Raw genomic sequence first — 23,885 nt, forward strand, 5'->3', positions numbered from 1 at the left:
TTAAGTGAGATATACTAATACTGTTCTTGCTATTACGGATTGTAATTTTCTGAATTTAAACAGACAAGGGATTGGAGTTTTCCTATTTACTTCTCCAACAAAGAGATGAAATAGCACCTCGTTTCAGAAAGAAAAAGGAATGGGGTAAATGCTTGCATACAAATATACAATTAGCTCTCCTTAATCAATCCTCACCAGAGCCCTTCTGATTTATTCGTGGTCCCTACTGCAAGGGAGTTCACCACCAAAACTCATTAAAAGGAAGTGATGCATTTGGTTTCTGAAGCACTGACCTGAGTGAGCCTTATTATATAATCCTGATTTATCTATTCAGTCAGGTACATCAGAATCAAATAAATACTGCTAGATGCCAGGTAAAATATGCTTTTTCTTCACATCTTTATGACGAGGAAATTCATGCTGTTGTTATTGTCTCATCGGGACATCTAAATTGTCTTACTGTCAGGGAAAATTAGATATTCACGCACTGGCAAAATCGGTTACAAGGCATAATCATATTTGGGGGGAGAAAAACAGAAAGATGTTACTAAATTTGGTTAGCTTTAAAATGTTACTTGCATGTTTAGAATCATACATTTATAGAATTTTAGATCTGGAAGGAAACAGATAACAAGTTCAACTCTTTCCTTGCCAGCAAATGAAGAGAGAGGAACGAACTTGCTTGACACATCATAAGATAATGTGTGCATAGATTTAGAGCTAGAAGAGTCCTTAAAGACTATCCTGTTCACCCCCTCATTTTACCAGTAAGGAAACTGAGACCTAGAGGAGGAAAGTGATTTGTCCAAAGTCATATCAAAGAATTGCAGGATTGCAGTTATAGAGCTGTAAGAGTTGGTCTTAGAGGCCATCTATTTCTACTCCATCATTTTACAAGTGAGGAAACTAAGGCCTAGAGAAGGGAAGGAACATGACCAAGGTCATATCACCGGATCATATACTTTGAGCTAGAATGAGCTTTAAAGACCATCTAGGTTACTCCCCTCATGTTACAGATAAGGAAATTGAGACTCAATGAGGTTAAATGATTTGCCCAAGGTCACACAGGTAATGGTCATCAAAGGCAGAATTTCAAGTCATATCCTATGACTCCAGAGCCAGTGGTCTTTCCAGTGAACTACACTGCCTCCCCAAAGACACTTAACCTTTCAATTTGCCCAGACAGCTGTATAAGTTGCTATAATCTGCACTGGTAAAGAGAATACCAATAAAATCACATTTATTTTATAAATATATATATATAAAATTATATTTTATGCCACTGTGGTTTCTTTTGGGTCCCCTTTTTCATCTTGGGTAAACACAGGAGACCCTTAGAAGAAGAAGCCCCAGTACCACTGGGGAAAAGTGCCAAATAAGCAGAAATTTGAGAAACTTGATCTAGTCTCTGTCATCTATGAAAGATCTTAGCACAGCCTGAGTGAGAAGAGTGAAATCCAGCATTGCGTTGCTTCCAATATCCCAACCAACCCCTAAGATGTGGTTCTTTGTGCACATATACATCATTACTAGCCCACCAACAATAGGACTTTTGCTTTGAGCCATTTTCTCTGTGATAGAGATTGGCTCATGCTGGGAAATCCACTTGTTCTTGTTAGGTTCCTGTTGTTACTGAGTCATGTCTCTAGGAGATGGCTGGTTAGGGTGAGGGTTTTAGTCTGTGGTGTTAGCAGAGGACAATCGCTAAGGCCATGAATCAGACTAATCAGGAATTGAATCTAACGACATGATTTCATTAATACTACCTTCTAAGCAAGTAACCTAACCAGTCATAGACTGAACCAAACGAAACACCTTGATGGAGATGAGTGAAATTACACCATCACATTCCTTGAACAAAATAGTCTATGCCTCTTTAAAAAAAACATTTTTGAACATCTGACATGCATCTCAGTGTATGAGCGTGTATAATTCATTCAGTTCTGTCTAAGAGTTTGACCAAATGCTGTTCACTACTGGGTGAGTGACCATTACCATCTAAAAATTTGGAATGATTCTCTGATGTTGCTAGAATTGTCCAGTGTTAAATTGGCATTCATTCACCATGCTTCCCAGGCAGAAGCTTCCCTTCTGCTTCCTACCCCAATTTATTCCAGGGTGACATTTTACCTTCCTCCAATATAAATTAGAGTGTAATTTTTAATCTTTGTGCTTAGATTGCCTTGGCAACCTTGAATTCTGTGTAGATGCCTGGGCTGTACTGAAGAAAGAAAGCATAAAATGTATTTGTACAAATCAGAATTACAAACCTTTACATGAATCATCCTCAATTGGCTGTTTGAAAGCTGTTATGTCACTGAAAGTGCAAAGAAATAAAACCACTTTATCCTGTTCGTTTCGAATTGGAGCGATTTTCACAAAGAACCACACAGGTGTCCCTGAAAAGAATATCAAAAGGGTGGTCAGTGATTTGCATTTTCATTCAAGGCTCTATGGAGGCAAAAGGTTTGGGGAATGAATAGGTGCAGATATTAATTTATGAGGAAAAAAGGCATCTGATTCCTTCAGGTGCTTGACAATTGCATCATTAATTGCCTTTCTTCACAGATTTAAAATCTCAGAGGAGGATTTACTTTAGGCAAGTTCAAATAATCTTACAAAAATTGGTCTCACTTACCTTTATATAATATCAGAGATTAGGAGGTAGCAAATCAGTGTAACCCAGATAGATAAACTGAGGCACAGAGAACCCAAGTCTTCCCCCACCCCATCATTCTTAGCAATTGCTAAGAAAAGAATGAGCATTTTCTACCCTGGCTAATGCAGCATATACCCTCAGTTTCAATCCAGGTCCCTCTTTAAAGGGCTCTGAAGGAAGCTTAAGGCTTTGAAACACACAAATTTGATATATACATTGAACAAATGTAAGTCATTCTCCACAAAGTGATATGGTAAGACCTACATGTCAGGAGGCTGGAAGAAGGGAAGAGGAAAAGAGATATAAAGAGAGACAGAAAGGTATCAGGATATGGAGAGAAGAGGTAGGGGAAAGGATTGCTATGATGATTCTCTCTAAGAAAGGAAAGATTCCAAGGGTTTGGGGGCCCTATGATTATAGCCACAGAACTACCTGCGAAGAATCCAAAAAGAATATATTGGGAAAACTTCCACTCCCATTTACCTTGCTACTGAGACTGAATGGTAAGAATATAGGCTTCAAGCACCATCTACCATGGGTAATCAAAATAGGGACCAGTTAGACCTCCCTTTACTGACTCCTCAGAGTGGAACCAACCCCTAAGTAATCAATGTCCCAAAACCTGAGTCAGTTTGGTTTCTACTTTTAAAAACATTTTTAAATATTCAAAAATATTTTTAAAGTTTTAGTATTTTCGTATTATAGTAATATTAATTAATATATATTATTAACTAACATATTAATGTAAATTAATAAAATAATATATTATTATAGAAGATTATTTCTTCTGAGTTCACCATTTTGAATATGCTATGTTGTATTTTGTGCACAAAATCATGATGTCTAATTTAAAGAAAAAAGTGAGGTACAGAACAATGGTAGGGGGACCAATAAGGGGACCAGCCCTCTAGTTACCATACTCTGACTCTCCCTAACATTCAACATTCACAGTAGATGCCACCTGAAAAGCTAAACAGATGCTGCCAGTTTCAAAAAGTCAGTACATAAGCACTCACATACTTTTAACCTAGGGTTATTTTGTTTTATATTTTGTTAAGTTGAAAAAATGATCAGATGCAGATTCACAGTGGGCACAAAGAAGGGTTCTGATGTTTTTTATCTCTACCTTGAACATGAAATGATGGAAATATCCTGTCCCTAGTACAGAAGGAAGACAATTAAGACCTCTGCTTTAAGGAAAACTCCTTAAAACTTAAAAAAAAATTCCCCCAGTAACAGGAGTAAGGTAAATTAATGCACACTCGCTCCATATCTGCCTTGTTAACAAGGTGGGCATTTGTGAAAAGTTTGGCTGGGACTTGCTGTGTGGTACAGGCAAAACTAGAGTATATGGGAATCAAACTGGTGATCTTGGCCTCAATAACATGTTCTAAGCATCTATTTTAAAAACAGTCAGGTCTAGTATTAGACATAAAATTGAGCCTGGGAAAAAGTGGGGGAGAGACCCAAACTTATCCCCAAATAGAATACAGCTGCCTCCCTCAGGGTGACACATACATGGTGCACAGATCATCTGTCACTAGAAAGAATAATTAGCAGCTTCATGAATTAGGGTTCCATTTACATTGCTATCATCAAGACTAATTATCTGTTGGCTTAAATAAGACCTTATGTCTTGACTGCAGGTGTTTATATAGGGTATAGAACTCACACAGCTGTTCTCCCAAATCTCACCCCTACATAATTCCTTCCATAATGTCCCCGCAATGTAATTATGCACATACCCTTGCCCCAGTCACAGCAAACACCTTCTCTAACACATCATATCACACGTGATATGAATAGCTTATTCATCATTCATTGTATCTGTCTGATGTTTCTACCTTGCCATCTTTACAATAATATAATAATAATTAACAACTATATATCACTTGAAGGCTGATACAATGCCTTCGCAATGAATAGACAGGGTGGTGTAGTAGGTAGTATGCTGGAATTGGAGTCAGGAAGATCTAGGCTTCAATCTTGCTTCACACACTTGCTAGGTGTGTGAGCAAGTCACGAACTCAGTTTGTTCATCTGTAAAATGCGATGACCTGACTCAACGACTCAAACTTTACGATTCTATGACCCCATAAAGTAAGTACTGCAAATGTTATCTTCATTTTACAGATTGGATTTGATTCAATTTAATAATTAGGCACCTATTAGATGCAAGGCATTGGGCTACAAAAGCCCCCCAAAAAGTATTAAGAGGTCTCTTTCATCAAGGAGCTTTCATTCTGAGTATGAGGAAACTGAGGTACAAGCAAGTTAAATGGTTTGCCTGTGGTCACTGACCTGAGGTCTCCTAATCCAAGTTCAATACACTAAGCTATACCTATATATGTTTGAGTCACATACTCCTGTTGATAGATTTAAAAGTTTTCATGGGGCACTGGCCAGATATAAATAGCTCTCTTTATACAGTGCTCTGGACAGAGCTACCTACAATTAAGTGCCTAATAAAGGCATCTTCCCAGTGCTAATAATGGTAAAGTTATGTCTTCTACCACAGTGCCATATGCCTTAGGATTTAAATAAATATTAAAGTGCATCAAACTGAGGCCACACACTTGGGCAACAGGAACCCTGCCTAGATGCAATTTCTTGCTTAAGGACAAACGGAAAATGAACATTAGAATGCGAAAAAGCTATTCAGAAATCATCAAGAGCTGATTGAAACCAACTGGAGTGGAGATATAAAAAATAAAAGTGGCTCCTCCATTTGTCACACACCCCACTGGGCTTGTGTATTGAAGGAGGTTTCATGGGGTAGAAAGATCTTGTATGCCATATTGTGCTAGTACCTAAAGACAGCGGGGTGATGAAGGGACTAGGTCCTAGATTGACAAAGTAGGTGCTCCAGCAGACAAAAGCCTACACACATCCCGCTGCAAAGAAAGACTTAGACCTTAGAAGTACATAAAACCTTTAAGGTTCATCAGGTCAGGTGTAATAGGGGTCTGGCTGATGAGATTTATTTCTCTATGTGGAGAAACTGAGGAACTGCCTTCTGTAGAATCATGATGACCTGTAAGGACATGCCTTGGACAGTCTTTAGAACATGAACAGCTATTCTATAATTGGTTCCAATATGCTAACCACATAGTTAGGAATAGCTTTTATTTTTGATTGGCTGAATACCCAGAACTGGGGGTGTCTTCAAAAAGGTCTGAGTAAATGTCACTCTACACTTTCCCTCATTCTCCTTTCCTCAGTGATATTGGAGATTCTCAGTATCTCTTTTGTTCATTATGTCCAGTAAGAGACAATGAATGCTATAAGAGAATGTCTCACTTTTTAAGCACATGGTAGTGTAACAACAATGTTGCTAGCAGCTACTGTGGCTGTGTAAGACCAACAGCAAGAGCACACAGAAGGGCTGCCAATACAGGTTCTTTGATCTGCTTTTCTAAGGAAAGCAACTTTAAGGGATTAACAATCTGAGTTTAATTAATTTGTATATATATATATATATATATATATATATATATATATATATATAAAACTCACTTAGTTCAGGGGAAAGGATCAGCCCCCTGAACTTCAGAGCAAATACAAACAGAAATTACAAATCACATACATTATAAAAAGAGCGAATAACACAAACCAGTCTATTCATAGTAATACATAGTTACCAGAGAAGCACCTATATCTGGGTTACAAAGCCAAGGGGGCTGTTTCAATGGCTTGCCCAGAATTTCATCACTCTTTCAACAAGTGTACCCCCAAAAGTCAAATGCTAACCTTCCAGTACATATACCCTGTTCAGGATCCTGACAGCTTGAGGCTCACCATTTAAAGTGTAGGAAAGTTAGCTAATGACTAGTACATGGTTTCCAATCACTCCCAATTGTCTTAGTTCTGAGAAACACTCCAAGGCAAAAAAGATCCCACTTTACCTGCCCCATTCAAACAAAGGCCAGACTCATTAAAGGCACTTAAGAGAAGAATGGCAAAAAATCCTGCCCTGATTACCATTACATATAGTAAGTGCTTGATAAATACATTTTCATTTTTTTAGTTCTACCTATTTCACTTCGTATCAGTTCGAACAATTTATACCGCGTTTCTCTGAATTCCTTTTATTTGTCATTTCTTACGGCACAATAATATTCCATTACATTCATATACCACAAGTTTTATTCTCGATTTGTTTACCATTCCTTGCTACTACAAATTGTAGTTGTTGTTCAATTGTTTCAGTTGTGTCCAACTCTTTATCAACCTATTTGAGGTTTTCTTGGCAAAGATACTGGAGTGGTTTGTCATTTCCTTCTCCAGCTCATTTTGCCAATTTGATTGAGGCAAACAGGTTTAAGTGATTTATCCAGGGTCACATAGCTAATAAGAGTCTGAGACCAGATTTGAACTCAGAAAGACGAGTCTTCCTGATTCCAGACCTAGCACTATCCACTGTGCCCAGTAACAAATAATATAAATGTAGATAAATAATATAAATTTTTAAAAATAAGACATTCTCTTACAGCATTGTCTCTTACTGGACATCACGAACACAGAAGTCACTGAGAACCTCCAAAAGCACTGGGGCAAAGAGAATGAAGTGAAGAGTAGTATTGTCACAAATATTTTGGCATATATTGGACCTTTGTTGCCATCTCTGACTTTAGCATATATGTCCAGTTGTAGAATTTCTGAGTCAAAGAAGATGGATGTTTTTCTTGCATGGTTCCAAACTTATGCAGAAAGGTTCCAGCAACAGTAAATTAGTGTGCTTTTCTTTCTATAGCTTTTCTGATATTGATGGTCCCCATTTTTGTCATCTTTGCCAATTTATATTTTGTAAGGTGAAACCTCAGAGTTGTTTTAATTTGCATTTCTCTTAGTTTTAGTGACTTAAAGTATATTTCCACTCAGCTATTTATGATTTGCAATTTTTCTTCTGAAAATTTTTCCAATCTTTTGACCACTTATCTACTGAGGAGAGAATATTTATTTAAAAAACATTTGACAAGTACCTAATGTATGTAAAGCACTTTACTAAGCTAGGACAAATAATAAAAATGAGTCAATACAGTCCTCACCCTCAAAGAGGTGGTGGTTCGGTTTTTCTGGTAAAATCTCTCAAACAATCCTCCTTTTCTCCTCTGATCAGCCACCCTCCTTGTGCAGGCCCTCATCTCCTCATGCCTAGACTATCGCCAATAGCCTGCTGCTCAGTCCACCTGCCACAAGTATTTCTCCCCTCCATTTCATCCCCCATTTAGCCACTAAAGTGATTTTCCTAAAGCAAAGATCAGCCGATGCCAGCCTCCTCCATCCTAACCCACCCCCCACACACACTCTCAATAAACTCTCATGGCTTCTTATGATCTCCAGATTCAAATACAAAATCCTCTATTTGGCATTCAAGGCCCTTCATAATCCAGCCTCCTCCTACCTTTCCAGTCTTATTATACCTTAAACCTCCACCCCCACTCCCACATATTCATCAATCCAATGACACTTGTTTCCTTGTTACTGACATAAGACATTTAATCTCTTGGCTCTGGGCATTTTCTCTGTCACCCATGGGACACTTCCTGGGATCCTCTTCATCTTCATTTCTCCTTCCTGGCCTTCCTTACTTTCTTCAATTCCCGCATAAAACCCCACCTTCTACAAGAAGCCTTTCCCTCTTAATTCTAGCCCCTTCCTTCTGATGATAATTTCCTATTTATCCTATGCATAGATTGGTTATACCAAGTTGCTTGCACATCATCTCCTCCACTGGATTGTGATCACTGTGAGAGTAGCAATTGTTTTTTGCCTTTCTTGTAACCCCCAGCACTTACCAAGCATAGTGCTTGACACATAGTAGGAGCTTAATAAATGCTTATGGACTGACTGATTGATAAGATAATAAATGTAGAGCTAGAAAGGGCATTAGAGGTCTTTTAGAGATTAACCCCTTCATTTTAGAGATGAAAAAACTGAAGTCTAGAACACTAAATAATTTCCTCCAGGTAAAACAATCAATAAGCATTTTTAAATGCTTTAAATTTTTAAATCCCACCAGGTGGTTAGGATTCAAGCCCAGATCCTACGACTTCAACTGTAGCCTTCATTCCACTATACTATACCTCCCATCACAAATACGAACACAGATAACTCTAATACATTGTATTACATGATACATTTATTAGAGAGGTATAACACTAAACTGTCACGTGAAGTGGAAGGAGGGGAAATGAGAGGAGGGAAATAAGTAAAGACTTCATTTAGGAAGTAAAGGATGAACTTTTGTTCACCACACTTTTCCTTAGATAGATAGATTGTATGTATATGCATATACACATATGTATTCATATGTATATATGTACATAGAAACATGAAAAAGGTAATAATTGTTTAATAATGTAATATAGACAAGAAAGAAAACAAATAGATAAAAAATAGCTTTTTTAAATGCAGGTTCAGTAACACTTCACTACTCTATTTTCTGATTTTATTCATAGCTAACATTAAATCCTAAACCAGTTTCTTCCTACCACCCAGCTTCCTCCATGCTGATTCTTCCCACTGCTCAGCAAATATATATTCATAGGAAAATTTTATTGTAATATTGCCCTGAGTAAAAATCAGGGAGAAAAATTTGCTATAAAAATTGTATCTAATTTTCTAAAATATGGCTCCTGGATTATCTGTTGCTTTAGAATATCTGTACTCCAGCTCCTTCCAGTGGCACAGTTATTTGGGAGATGAATATACAAATTTAGGTTTTAAGAGCTTAGAGAAAACCCAAAGTTTTGGCTACATAAATGTTTTGACTAAGTTTCACCACAGTTCAGAATTATTAGCTAGTGGGACTTAGCAGTCACCTGAAAGTTTTGATTCAACTCCTAATTGACAAACCAGTTCCCAGCATGCCCTGCCACTGTTCCACATTAAAAACCTACTGTAGTTCTCATAAAAAGTAAAGAGGACTCAACTAGTCTGTGCACACAGAACTGTCTTTTACGTCCCATCTCAAAAATCAGAAAAAGAAGGAATCCATCTTTTAAAATGAAAAGAAAAAGCAAGCTGAAAAATTTCAATGGTTCATTTCTATATTAAACCATAACCTAAATGAGATGAGAAAAACTCAGCACCCAATGCCTAATACCATGTTGGCTTCATTAGAACCTCCATAAGCTATTCAGCCTCTCATCAACATGAGCCAACCAAATGGCATCACACCTTAGAAAGTGCCTTTCCTTCCCTGCCCTCTTCTGTCCTAGCTCTCCTTCCACACCCCACAAAAACAAAACAAAACAAAACAACCTTCTCCACAGATCAAACATCCTTAACCTCAAAAACAGGCCACTGACCAAGTGTGACTGGGTTGTCAATAGCTCCATAGCAGGAAGATAAACATAAGTTGCTCTGTGGATTCAAACCAACTGAAGAGGGATAAGACTATAAAAGATAAGGTGGTAAAGGGATAGAGAAAACAGAATATCTCAGGGCTGGAAAGAACCTCATAAACTATCTGGTCCAAGCCATACCTGCCCAGGAATCCCTGTCTCAGAAAACAACTAGCTGTGTGTCCCTGGGCACGTCCCCCATTCAGGTCCAATTTCCTTATCTGTAAAGTAGGGATAATAATGAGTACCTACCTTCAGGTGGCTGTGAAGGGCAAATGAAAGAATATATGAAAAAGGGCTTTACAAATGTTAAAGTGATGTGTTATCTATTATTATGGCCGTTGTTGTTCTACAACAGATCAAACCAGAGATCTTCTGACTTTTAGTGAAAGGGAACTCGCTAGCCTATGAAGCAGCCCATGCCAATCAACCAATCAATAACGATTTATTAAACACCTACTATGTGCCAGTCACTGTGCTAATCACTGGGGATACAAAAAGAGGCAAAAGACAGTCCCTGACCTCAAGTAGCTTACAATCTAACGGGATAGACAACAATCAAAGAAATATAAACAAAGCAAGCTATATGCAGGATAAATAAGACAAATTAATGGAGAGAAAGCACTTCAGGAAAACTATTTCTTAGGAAATATTAACTTCTATTGAATGGAAATATGTTACTCTTCAACTCTAGCCTCTTCATAGCATTTTCTATTTTATCTACATCACTTCCACTCCGACAAAATCAAACTGCTTGTTGATTTGATCTGAATTAAATGCCATCCTCAATAGTTTGATTCACTATTCAGATACTGCTTCCTTCTTGACTAGCCATCTCCTATCAAGGAAGAATCTTAAGGAAGGGGAGACATTCCTGTCTATCTCCCTCTCCAAATGGCTACTTGGGAGGGGGATACATGGTTTTCCAAATGTTCCAACAAAGTACAAAAGATTAATCACACCCTTAAAGGGAAGACTGATGCTCCAACTCAAGGAAAGTAATAATCTGGAAACTTGGTTGATGGCAAAAGGCTGCTGCTATGAACAATGACCTTTCTATAGGAGTAAAGATAAGAGTGCTCACTGAGTTAGATTCAGTATATTGGTCATCCTGTGGGCTTTAGTCCTTATATTAGCACCATTGGTTTTTTATTCACCCATTAGGTCAAACAGCACTGAGGTTATAAGACTTGGCTTTGAATTTCCATCAGTCACAAGGTCCTGACAAGCAGGCAGCTTGGTTTCAACTTTGCAAGAGGTAGCCTGAATTTTCCATTTTCTCTATCAATCTCCCATCCATGCAAGTCATCACGTGATTCTTTTTATACCAAGGCTCAAAGTCCAGACCAATGTTCAATATGAACAGTTACAAATAAGTTATAGCTCACTGGCTCTTACAAAGAGCTGGGGGGAGGGGTGGACAATTTCTGCAGGTCCAAACATGAAGGAGGGAGGAGGGAATACTTTAATGGATTCATCAGGTAGGGGAGGAAAAAGGTAAACTTGTACATGGACAGACTAAGGAAGCAGGCTGGTGACCTGAAAATGGCTTAATTGTGCCAAGCATAACCTTGGGCAAGCCTCTTAACTTCTTTGACTTTTCTGTCCAAAATTATTCTTCCTGGTGACACCTTCCTAATACATATTATTTTCCATTGTAATGCAAATAGCTTTGAGGACAGAAACTGCCTTCCACAGTTGTATTTGTATCCCTAGGACTTAGCACAGTTCCCAGTACATAGTAAATGGTTGAGAAATGTATTGGGGTTTTATAAAAAACCCCAATGAATATTCATTCATTCATTCAAGTCAAGAGTATAGTTACAAGTGTACGCCCTCAGCCTGGTGCCACCATGAAAGCAGGTAGTAGTAGCCTGTCTTCAATATCATCATCATAATAATAAAGCTGGTATTCAAACGCAGGTCCACTGACTCTAAAGTCAAAGTATTCTAGTACACCACACTGCGTGTCTAATGTTATAAACTCTGTGAGAACAAAGAACCATACCAGATTGACTTTTATTCTCTCCAAAGTCCTAGACCTCCTTCAAGTTCCAGTTAAAATCCCATATTTTTGGAGAAGTCTTTCCTGATCCCCCTTAATTCTACAGACTTCCCTTTCTTAAATATCTTATATAGATCTTGTTTGTACAGAGCTGTTCTCATATTGTCTCCCCTATTAAACTGTGAACTCCTTGATAGTAAGGAATCTGTTTGCCTTCTTTTTTTGTATCTGTAGCTCTAAGCATAGTGCCTGGTACATAGTAGGCAGTTAATAAATGCTTACTGACTGACTGACTACACAGTAGGCATTGATTAAATATTTGATGAATTGAGCTGAGTTTGATGTTGTTTATTGATGAGACCCTGGCAACAGACCTTCACAAGTCCTAGCATTTGCCACTTGCAACTTTATACCATCAAAGGATCCTGGCTAAGTGGCACAGAGAATAGAGTACCAGGCCCGGAGTCAAGAAGACTTAGCCTCCTGAGTTCAAATCTGGCCTCAGATACTTACTAGCTGTGCAACCCTGGGCAAGTCACTCAATTCTGTTTGCCTTAGTTTCCTCATCTGTCAAATGAGCTGGAGAAGGAAATGGCAAACCACTCCAGTATTTTTCCCAAGAAAACCCCCAATGGGGTCACAAAGAGTTAGACATGACTGAAAAATGACTGAACAACAACAAGAAAAGAAAAAAAGTCATTCTTATCTGACCAGGCCTTACCTCTATAAAAAACATGAAGGATAAAATATTAATCAGGTAAATACGTGAGGTTGAGCTCAGGCTCAATTTTGCCCCACCTCCTCCATGTCCATATCACACAAATGAGAAATGATACACCATCTAGCATCGCTACTCCATGTTTCTGTCTTGTCTCTCCTATTATAGTAACTGTGAGTTCCTTGAATTTTAGGAACATAAGATCACAGATCAATAGGTATAAAAGATTTCACGGGCCATCTAGTCCAGCTTCCTCATTTTGCAGTTAAGAAAACTGAGGCCCAGGACCCAAGCAGATTAACTGACTTGCCCAAGGTCACAGAGGAAGTATGAGGCAAAACTTGAACCTAGGTCCTTTGACTTCATAGAAGGTACTCTTCCAAAAAAAAAAAAAAAGGTACTCTTCCAATGCACCATACTGCCTTCTCAAAGATAAGAGCCACATCATCCTCACTCTGTGCATTCCCCAGACATTAAATACAAAAACACTACTTTCAATAACCAGCATATTAATGTATTAGTAGCTAACCAATGTACTTCTTTTAAAAATAAAATTCTTTTGCTTTACATTGCCTAAATTTCTTCCAATATCCTTTCCTCTCCCCACTCCATGACAGCCATTCCATATACAACAAAGAAAAATTTTAAAGAGAAGAAAGAAAAAGAGGAAAGAAAAAAATGAACAAAACTAATATATCAATATAGCAAAAAAAAGTCTAAAGATATATGCATGTACCTCCCATCTCTGTAAAGGTCTTTTTATGTCTTCTTTGGGGCCATGCTTGTTCTTTGCAATTCTGTGATATTTATTTTCAATGGTTTTGTGCCGGTTGTTCTTTTCATTCATATTATTGTAGTCAGGTATGTTATTTTCTTGATTCTGCTCACTTCACTCTGCATCAGGTCATATAAGCCTTTCCATGCTTCTCTGTATTCAACATGTTCTTTATTTCTTATAGCATAATAATATTTCATTGCATTCATGAACCATGACTTGTTAAGCCATTTGAAAACTGCTGATCACCTACTTTGTTTCCAATTCTTTGCTACCACAAAAAGTGCTACTATAGCTATTTTGGCATGTGTAGGAACTTTCTCCTTAATAAATACCTTGAGGCATTTGCCTAGTAGTGGAATTTCTGGTTCAATGATATGAATAATTTAGTCACTATATTTGCATAATTCCAAATTGCTTTCCAAATTTTTAAGCAGCTTCAGCAATAATATTCTAGGGTGTCTATCTTCTCCCAACCCCTTCTACTTTAACCATTCCCATATTCTATCATCTTTGTCAATTTGCTAGATATAAAGTGGAACCTCGCGGTTGTTTTAATTTGCATTTATCTTTTAATTAGTGATGTGAAGCATTCTTTCCCATGTTTTTTAAAAGTTTGGAATTATCTGAAGAAGTTCTTATTCATATCTTTTGACCACTTATCTAATAGAAAATGGTTTTTGTGTCAATGTACTCTTTACACAGATGATAACTCTGCTCCTATCCTACTACCTACAGGATATATGCTTTGAGTTGTGTTTCCCTTAGTATGGATGGCCATGTATCAAACCGATCTATTTCCTTTACAAAATTCCCCTTCTGGTCAACAGCATACATTGGTGAGATAGCTGACCAAGATTAGTAGCGAGAGCTCAGTTTATAAAGATTGAGTAAAATTAAATGGCAGTGTAATATTAAATCTTAATGACCTAGATTTCTTGAGTTCGTTGATTATAATTTTCCATGTATGTATCTGCATGGACTTCAGATGGAACGACCCCTTCAGAGGCTTAAACCAAGGCTCCAGAAAGGATGAAGACTCTAATTCCTTTCAGGATAAAATCGTTCAATATACTGCCTTTCCATTCAGAGCAAGAAGGTATCTGTCATTCAAACCTGCACTCCCTGGGATAAAGGTTTGTCAATCATGTTCCACCTGAGCTGCCCTGGACATGTTTTATTGAAACAATGACCTACCAGCCTTGCCTAGAAGGAACATTGATTCTTGGTGTAAGGTAGTTTGGGGAAAAAGAAACATGACAACTTGGCATCCCCCAGAGGACCCCACTGTCCCACCTTCCAATATGTCTATCAAAGGCCCAGGCACAATGCAATATTCATTTTAAAATACCATTGCTATCTTTATTTATTATTAGGAATAAGAACTACTGCATGCTTAATCTCCTCTTGGAATGAAAAAGTCCTGTAACTGGCATACGGTTATTGACCTAGATACTTCATTAGCATCAGTTGTAGAAGTCAAGAAATGAATGAGAAATATGTAGGCCCCAAAGAACAATGCAAATTAATAGAATACTGCTGGCAGTCTAGTTTCCAAAGGGCAAATGGCGTCAGCCAGAGAGACCAGAAAAGAAAAACTCACCTACAAAAAGAAATAGAAGTTTTACACCAAGAGAGTTTGGAAAGCTACGAATTCATTGGATAAAGCCCAATTGTGGAGGGAATCTGCCCTGTCAGTCAGCCTAGTATATGTGTATGAAACAGGTTATCCTGATGAAAAAACCCAAAGCAACTTTTAACTAAAATGATGATCTATCCATTGGAAACTGAGGGTGCTCCTTGGCTGAAAGGGGAAGGGAAGTATACAAATGGCAATAGTAATATGGTGAAAATTGGATGAAATTAAATGGCCATGTGATATTAAACCTTCATGACCTAGGTTTCTTGGGTTTGTGGATCATAAAGATTCATTTTCCATGTATGTATCTACTCAGACTTCTGATGGAACAACCCCATCCAGTGGGAGCCATTAAATGACTCACCCCAGCCATTTAACATAACCAATTAAAATAGCCAGAATACTCACTGTTCTTTTTGTACATCAGGATTTCAAAAGAGTTCATTTCATAATTCTCAAATGTCTGCCGCACCTTCTCAATTGTATCTTTGTCTGTCAGCTCCCCATACATAAAACTGTAAATCAATCAACAAGTCAAAATTAAAACAGTCCTGCTCAACTCAACGAACACTTACCAAATATGGTCAATATGCAAGGCTCTGAGGCTATAAATGCAAAGAAAGAAAAATCCTTTACTCTCAAGACTACTTCCTATCAGTAGATACATGTTAATTTTTTCTAACCCTAGGCCTAGATTTATATCTTTGAACACATTCTAAGACCTGTTGGTTCTGCTGTACTGTAATGTCTCAGTAAATTAAACTGGATACACTATTTGAAAACACAAGTTGTAGGAAATAATTTCTTATTTTGTATCTTGACCAAAACCTTAGAGGCCAAGGAAACTTCTTGGAGAGGTAGTCAAACCAAAACCAGCTTTAATGAACAAAGTTAGAATGTGAACAGGAAGTCAGGGGCACAGGCTTTCAGATTCACTCCATGAGACAGGCAGTACAAATAGTATCCCTTGCCCCCTTTACAGATAAGGAAACTGAGGTTTCCCAAGGTCATATAACAAACATAAAAGAAGCAAGACTTGAAACTAGGTCTTCTGAACAAGTATTTTGACTAATGGGACACCTTCTCTGATCTCTTCAACAGAGAATACACCATAGAATTTAACTCAGGGTCATGATTTTGAAGAGTAAGAATTCCACACTTTTGAGGAAACACCTACAATTTGTTGACTGACTAGATGACTGGCAAGCTGCTGGGTCTTAGGGGAAATACAAAGTTTGGGTAAGACATAGTCTTTGCCCTCATGATACTTCTGGCTCAGAAAAGATTTCTGACACATATCCAAATGACCACAAAACAAAACAATATGAATTATTGTGTTGTAAGATAGTTATACTCTAAGGGGAGACCAAGGCAATTTGCCCAGATACCAACCAAGTGGCCCCAGGCTACTACTTTTTTAATCAAAGCAATCAATAAGCATCTATTAAGCTCTGACTATATGCTAGTCATTGTGCTTGGAGCTAGAGAAGACAAAGAAAAAACAAAAAGAAATCACTCCTACTGCCAAGAAGCTAATATTCTATTGGGAGAGATGTGGATCTAATAAGCATGTATACATAATATGTATACACAATAAATGCAAAGTTGTAGGGGAAGCGCTAGCTACTCGGGGAGGGGATCATCAGCAAAGGCCTCATGTAGAAGGTGTTCTTTGAGCAGTTTTTAAAGAAAATAAGAATCTTAGAAGACAGAGGTGAGTCCATTCTAGGCCTGGAAAATATCCAGTACAAAATCATGGTGAAGGGAGATGAAGTAACATGTGTGAGAAACAGCAGGGTCAGTCTGACTAGACCAGGGATCTTACAGTTCAAAATTTGGATTCAATCAAAAGGCCACTTGTAAGGATCTAAAAGGCCACATGTGGCCACAAGGCTGCAAGTTCCCTACCCCTGGACTAGAACATACTGTGTATGAAGTGGGATAAGCTAGAAATCAGTCAAAAAGCACTGATCTGTACCAAGCACTGTGCTGAGTATAAGTTTGTAAAGGTAGATTGATACCAAGTTATAAAAGGCTTTAGAAGGAGGAGCTTACTTATATTTAATTTCACAGAAGTCACTGGAGTTTGTTGAATTGGGGAGTGGCAATCAGATTCAAGCTTTAGGAAAACCCCTTTGGCAACTGTCTATAGAGGAGAAAGACAGGCAAGGAGACCAAGACTACAGCATTAGTCCTGATGGGAGGTGATTAGAGCATCAACTCATTAGATTGTGAGCTCCTTGAGAGCAAGGACTGTCTTTTACCTTTCTCTGTATCCCTAGTACTTAGCACAGTGCCTGCCACATAGAGGGTGCTTAATAAATGTTTATTGACTAAGTGAGAAGATGTGGAAGGTAGAAATCAAAAAATTTGATACTGATTAGAAGTGAGGAGTGGATGATGCCACCCACTGGAAGGATGCTGTTGTCCTTGACAGAAATAGAGGATTTCAGAAAAGGGGTGGGTTTTGAGGGAAATACAATGACTTCAGTTGGGGACATAGTGTGTTTGAAGTGCCTTGTGGGACATCAATTTGAATAGGCAGTTGAAGACACAGAAATAGAGTTCAGGAGAGAGAGTAGGGCTAGATGTAGAAAATTTTAGCAACATCTGAATGAAAATAATTAAACCAAAGATGTAAGATATTAAAGAACCTTTTTGAGATCTTATTCCTATTTTTTTATTATCATACTTACAGGGCACCTTTAATAGTATTGCCACAGAGCAGCTTTTCTCCTCTCCTTTGCTATGACTATCAACTATTATTTCTCAATCATGCCAATGTCTCTCTAACAGAAACCCCTCAAATCTGCATGGACTGGGAAATCACATAATAGAGCTTGCTAAAACTGTATTTAAAATAAGAATAAACAGACTCTGAGCAAGAGTCCTCCTATGAATAAAAGGCATGAGTTTTATTGCAGGAATTCTGTGACATCTATTTCAGCTTCTCAGAGCTATTGGTCACTTCCTTCCTGGTTTTTGGTTGGGTTTCAGATGGCTGAGTTCACTGGGCAAGTGGTCTCTAACAAAATGAGATATATACATATATGTGTGTGTATATGTATATATATGCAGATGTATATAAGTATATGTATATGTGTGTATATGCATGTATATGTGTATATATATGCGTGTACATGTGTATACGTATGTGTGTGTATGTATGTATGTATGTATGTATATGCTACCAAGATACTTTTTAAAGTTCCATAAAGGGAACTTGAAATTCCGTAACAATGAATTGGCAAGAAAAATAAGACAAATTCATTATCTACTTTATCAATTCTCTCTACTATATCAGGTCGTGGTATTGTTTTAGGTGACTGCTAGGTATGGTAATGCCCCACTTAGCTGGATGTCAGATTAAGAAGTGGAAAAAGGATCTCTGAGCTGCTAGTGCTATAGCTTCTAAAAGAATACCTGCCATATTCTTCAAGGGGGCCTAGAGCTACCCTCAAGACAGAGAAGATCATGGAACAAAAAAACCTTGCTGATTTCAATTTGGTTTAATGATCTCTAGGTGTCAGAATTCTATTAATAGTACTAGCAATAGGGATACTAGGTGGTACTCTGATTAGAGTGATGGAAGTGGAGTCAGGAAAATAAGAGCTCAAATCTAACCTTAGACCCCTGCTAGCTGTGTTATCCTGGAGGCAAGCCACTTTACCTCCAACTACATGTCTGACTGTAATCACCTCGTCCACTCAATAAACTCCAGCGGCTCCCTATTATTTCTAGGATCAAACATAAAAGATTTGCTTGGCACTGAAAGCCCTCTCAGTCTGGCTCCTTTCTATCTTTCCAATCTTTCATACATGTTATTCGCCTCCTTATATTCTACAATCCAATCATACTGTCCAACTTGCTCCTCCTGATAGGTGACTCTCTATCTCCTATCTCTGTGCCTTCCCCTAGCTTGGCTGTCCCCCCGGGCACAGAATGTTCTTTCTCCTCATCTCAGCTTCTTAGAATCCTTCAAGTCTCAGCTTAATTATTGCCTCCAACAGGAAAACTTTTTCCCCCCAACTGCTAGTATCTTTCCCACCAAGGGAAATATTTACTTAATGTTTATATATTGGACATACCTACACACATACATGTTTTCCCCCTTTTAGAATATAAGCTCCTTGGGAAGTAGAGATTATTTTCACTTTTTCTTTCTTTCTGCAATTCTTAGCACAAATCCTGGCACATAGTTAGCACTTAATAAATGTGTGTTGGTGGATGGGAGGTTGGAAAAAGTATATTGTTCCCCTTTTCCAAAACTATTCAGTAGCTATCTCCTTCTTGAAGTTTTCTTGCCCTGAATTCCCATAGTGCTAATCATTTGAGTCCTCCACAATGAGTAACAGTATGGATCAGTAGCCTGAGAACCAATTGGGAATTGAGACTGAGATTCTTATGAAGACTATGCTACTAACTAGCACCTTGACCCTGGGTAAGTCACTTCCACTACCTAGGATTCTGTTTCCTCATCCATAAAATAAAACCACTGCACTAAATAATCTCTGTGTCTTCTTTGAACAATATCATTGCAGCACTTAGCACTGTGCCTGGAATACAGGAAATGCTGAACAAATGTTTATTGTCTGATTGATTCTGTGGATCCTTAAAAGTTAGAAAACTTTCTTTAACTTCATGACAATAGCTCTCCAATTTTGTTCCCATTGACTTAAGAGGGGAGAAGTATTGAGGAAATAAAGCAGGAAAGGGAAATTGAAGCTTTGTGTCAAAATTCTAGGAATAGATGATTTATGAACAGTTGGAAGACCTGAAAAATGTTTTTACTAGTAATTGAGTGAAAATGAGAGTTTCACCCCAAAAATGTAAAATTATTCAAATTTTTTTTGTAAAACAAAACTTTCCAATCTTTCATAATGGTACACTGTTTCAACATAGGAGATATCTTTCAACAAATACTGAATAAACCCCTTACAAAGCCCATTCCCAGAAAAAGTTATTCTATCCGTTATTAACCAAAAGGAGAGATGTGTCCTTTAATTTTGAGAGTATGGTTCTATAATTGACCAGAGTTTCGTTGCCTCTCCATGACTTCATTTATACCATCATAGTCATTTTGTATATTGTTCTGTTGGATCTGCTTTCTTCACTCTATATGTAAAGTTTTATAAAAGTGCCCTTAATAGATTTAAAATCACTTTATTAGTTTATCAATATAAAATGTATTGCATGTTTACCTTGCTATGCTCATAAATTTTCTTTAATATATTGAAAAATGTAGCTTATTCAAGGAATAAGTTAAAATCAATCAATTTTAATTGGTTCCTATTTTTGTTATAAACACAGTATCAGCTATTGAACTTCAGGAAATTTTGCATCTTATCATTTTTACCATTTTAAGAAGGCTAATACTTGGGAACATAAACTATCACCAACACTAAATAAAAACAAAGACATTTTTTTACTAGGAGGTAACATACCTCACATCAAGCTGCCACAAAAGTTTATACAAAACACACTCATTTTCAGAAAAAGAATTCAGGAGGAAAAGAATAAAGAAAAATGACACATAGAATACAACTTTTGTTGCATGGGACTTAATGTAAACAGCCTCATTTTTATGAGTTCTATGAGCAGTTTCTGCTCCTGATCTTGTGTTACTGCTGTTGTTCAGTTGCGTCTGATTCTTCATGACCCCATTTGGAGTTTTCTTGTCAAAGATACTGGAGTGGTTTGCCCTTTCCTTCTCCAGCTCACTTTATAAATGAGGAAACTGAGGCAAACAGGGTTAAGTAACTTGCCCAGGGTCACACAACTCGTAAATATTTGAGGTCATATTTGAACTCAAGAAGATGAGTCTTCCTAAGTCCAAGTCTGGCACTTTATCTACTGCACCACCTAGCTGCCCCTCTCTGATCCTAGATTTTCATAATCTTCACCCATTTATTCAAATAAAATTTTTACTTGGATGATGATGATAATGATGATATATTAATAATAGCTAATATTTGTATAGCACCTACTATGTGCCAGGCACTGTACTAAATGTTTACAAATATTATCTCATTTGATCCTCACAACAACAGCAGGAAAAAGGTGGAGACAAGTGTCGTTATCTTCTAAATATGTTTATATTTATGTTTCTAAACATAGATCCATTTATTTATTTCACATCCTGGAGAAGATGAAGATTTTGAAGAAGCAGAAACTAGAGGAATCATAACTTGTACCACTCAAAGGCCTTCTTCCACATTATAGGAAGACGATATTTTGAAATGACCCAGCCTTCACTCCTGGCCCAACAACTAAATGTATTCTCTGTTCCGCAGCATTTGAAAGCCAAGGATTCTATGAGGTGAAGGTGAGGTAGAGATACATTCTGGACATAGGGACAGCCTGTACAAAGAATGGGAGATGGAATGTTATGCTTAGGCAAGAGCACACTGACCGTTTTGGCTTGAACACAACAATACATGGAGAGTACTGCGCAGTAAGCCTAGAAGGATAGGGAGGGATAGATAGTGAAGTCTTTAAAATCCAAACAGAGGAGTTTTATTTTATGCTAAAGGCAAAAAGTATCCTTTGGAACTTCCTAAGCAAGAGAGTGACATGGTTAGACCTATTCTTTAGCAATATCAATCAGGCAGCTGCGTAGAGGATGGATTAGAAAGAATAAAGCCTGGAACCTGGGAGGCCAATTAGGAAGCCACTATAACAGCCCAGGTGAGAGGTGATGAGCCTTCCCTGCATATATTTTAAAATTCCTCCTAGGAGAGCAAAGAATTACACGACCATATTGCCTTAATCATTCTTAAAAAATCAGGATCTGATTTTTGTAACTTCTAAGAGGGAAACAATGTATTTCGAGGAGTAAGGGAAGGAAAAGAAAACTTTATTTTTAATTTTTCAACTTTTTTCTGGCTTATACATCTCTACATTGGCAGATTGATAATCACTGCCAATGACAATTCCAAATCTGTTATTATTTGTTTCATTTATTTTTCTACAGAGCTTCATAAGAGATGGTTGGGGGCAAAAACAGCAGCATGGAATAGTGGGGAAAACCCAGAACTTCAGAATCGAGAAAGATGAGTTGAACTTGTGACTCCCAGCTCCAATGTTTACTAATTGTGTGACCCTTAGTAAATTCCTCACTTCTCTGAGACTTAGTTTCTGTCTCTATAAAATGGGAATGATTTTTACAGTACAGTTTTATTTTGAAGAAAGCCTGAAAGTACTATGGAAATGAGTTGTGGTCATTACTACAATTAGAAAAGATTCCAAAGATAACTACCTGCAGGTACTGCTTTTTTGCATGACTTCCGCCCTGTGGTATCCTGATAACTTGCAAAATCCATCATTGCTGTAGACGATGGGCCAGTCCACTATCTGAGCATTGCCCAGCACAAAGTTGGTATCTGTTGGAAAGAACACACATGGTCAGATGTCTAAATGGAACATGGTGAAGGAATGATGGGATATCAACTAGTCATGGTACTTCTCTCTCCCTGAAACCCACTGCTGTGCACAGCCTTTGAATGAGAGCCTGGCCCTTGCCATGGGAGAGACAAATAGGAGGAAGTCCACCTATGTAAATACAAGCCATCAGTGTGTCTGTCAGCTGCCTCAGACTCTAAAGATGCTAGGAAAGGGAATCAATTTAAGTGATTAGTCAAGAGACACCTAAAACTGCCTAGAAACCCAGTAAGGTTTCTATAGGACAATAGCCAATGTTCATGCTAATGGAGGGATACAGGCAACAAAACAACAGATAATTTCCAAGTTATTTCTTCTGGCCTTTTATGTTAGTTTCCATGTCTTACCAGGAGCAGCAACAGATTTGCTTTCCTTAATTCAATTTGGCTCAGGCTAACAATAGATGAGTCTGCACACCCCAAGCAAACACTACAAGCAGGGGCAGGCAGCTGGAAAGCAGGATGAGTGGCAGGTGGAGGCTTAGGTAGGGATTAAACCAAGCAAGTAGATATGGACTCTATTTACATAGTTGTTCCCTAGCACTAAACGTGCTCAAGCAGAGGCTAGATTGCCACTTAATAAGGATGATGTAGAAGGTATTCATGTTTCAGGCATTCCCACCTTCATACCTTCACACAGACTGCCCTGAAAGCCTGGAATGAACCCCTCATCTCAACAAGTCAACAAACATTGTTTTTAAGTGTTTATTACGTGCCTGGGAAAACTGGGAAAACAAATACAAGCAGAAAGGAAGACAGTCTCTGCCCTCAAGGAGCTTCCATTCTAAGGGGGTGGGGAAACACATAAAAAAAAGCTAAAAGGCAGAGGAAGGAGGGGAGGAAAGGAGGAAGGAAAGGGCATGATGGAGAAAGTCCAGAGAGTCGGGAACGGGAGCCTAGAGAGAAATAAAGACACGGCTGGCCTGGGCACTTTTCTAAAAATGAAAGGCCTCAGAAGAATCAACCAATCAAAAAAGGGTGTCACAGAGGCAGAGTGAACTTTTGGTGTGAGAAGGTCACATGGTTTTAAAAAAAAATCCTCTAATTAGTATCATTACTTGTCTTCAAGACCCAGTTCCAATATCACCAGCCTTTCCTGATCCCCCCCAAAAATAGAGTTCTCTCCTCTTCTGCCCTCCTCAAATTTTATTCACTTATCTGTGTAAATATTGTATCCACCCAGCAGAATATAATACCTTTAAGGGCAGGGAATGTTTTATTGTTTTTGTCTTTAATTCCCATGCCCTGCATGTAGCAATTACATTAATAAGTGTTTAGTGAATAGATAGTATCTGAGGTCC

General features: G+C 38.0%; 1 protein-coding gene across 1 annotated transcript in view; it reads right to left on the minus strand.

Moving 5' to 3' along the window:
• Nucleotides 1-23,885, minus strand: part of KCNH1 (potassium voltage-gated channel subfamily H member 1) — a 515,719-nt gene that overhangs the window by 473,264 nt on the left and 18,570 nt on the right. Inside the window, exons 2-4 of the mRNA XM_036756302.1 lie at nucleotides 22,404-22,527; nucleotides 15,554-15,660; nucleotides 2,271-2,399 (exon numbers count right to left, since the gene is read on the minus strand). Coding sequence (XP_036612197.1) covers nucleotides 2,271-2,399; nucleotides 15,554-15,660; nucleotides 22,404-22,527 — 360 coding nt within the window. The remainder of the gene's footprint in view (nucleotides 1-2,270; nucleotides 2,400-15,553; nucleotides 15,661-22,403; nucleotides 22,528-23,885) is intronic.

The sequence above is a fragment of the Trichosurus vulpecula genome, chromosome 4, assembly GCF_011100635.1.
Source record: "Trichosurus vulpecula isolate mTriVul1 chromosome 4, mTriVul1.pri, whole genome shotgun sequence".
NCBI lineage: Eukaryota > Metazoa > Chordata > Mammalia > Diprotodontia > Phalangeridae > Trichosurus > Trichosurus vulpecula.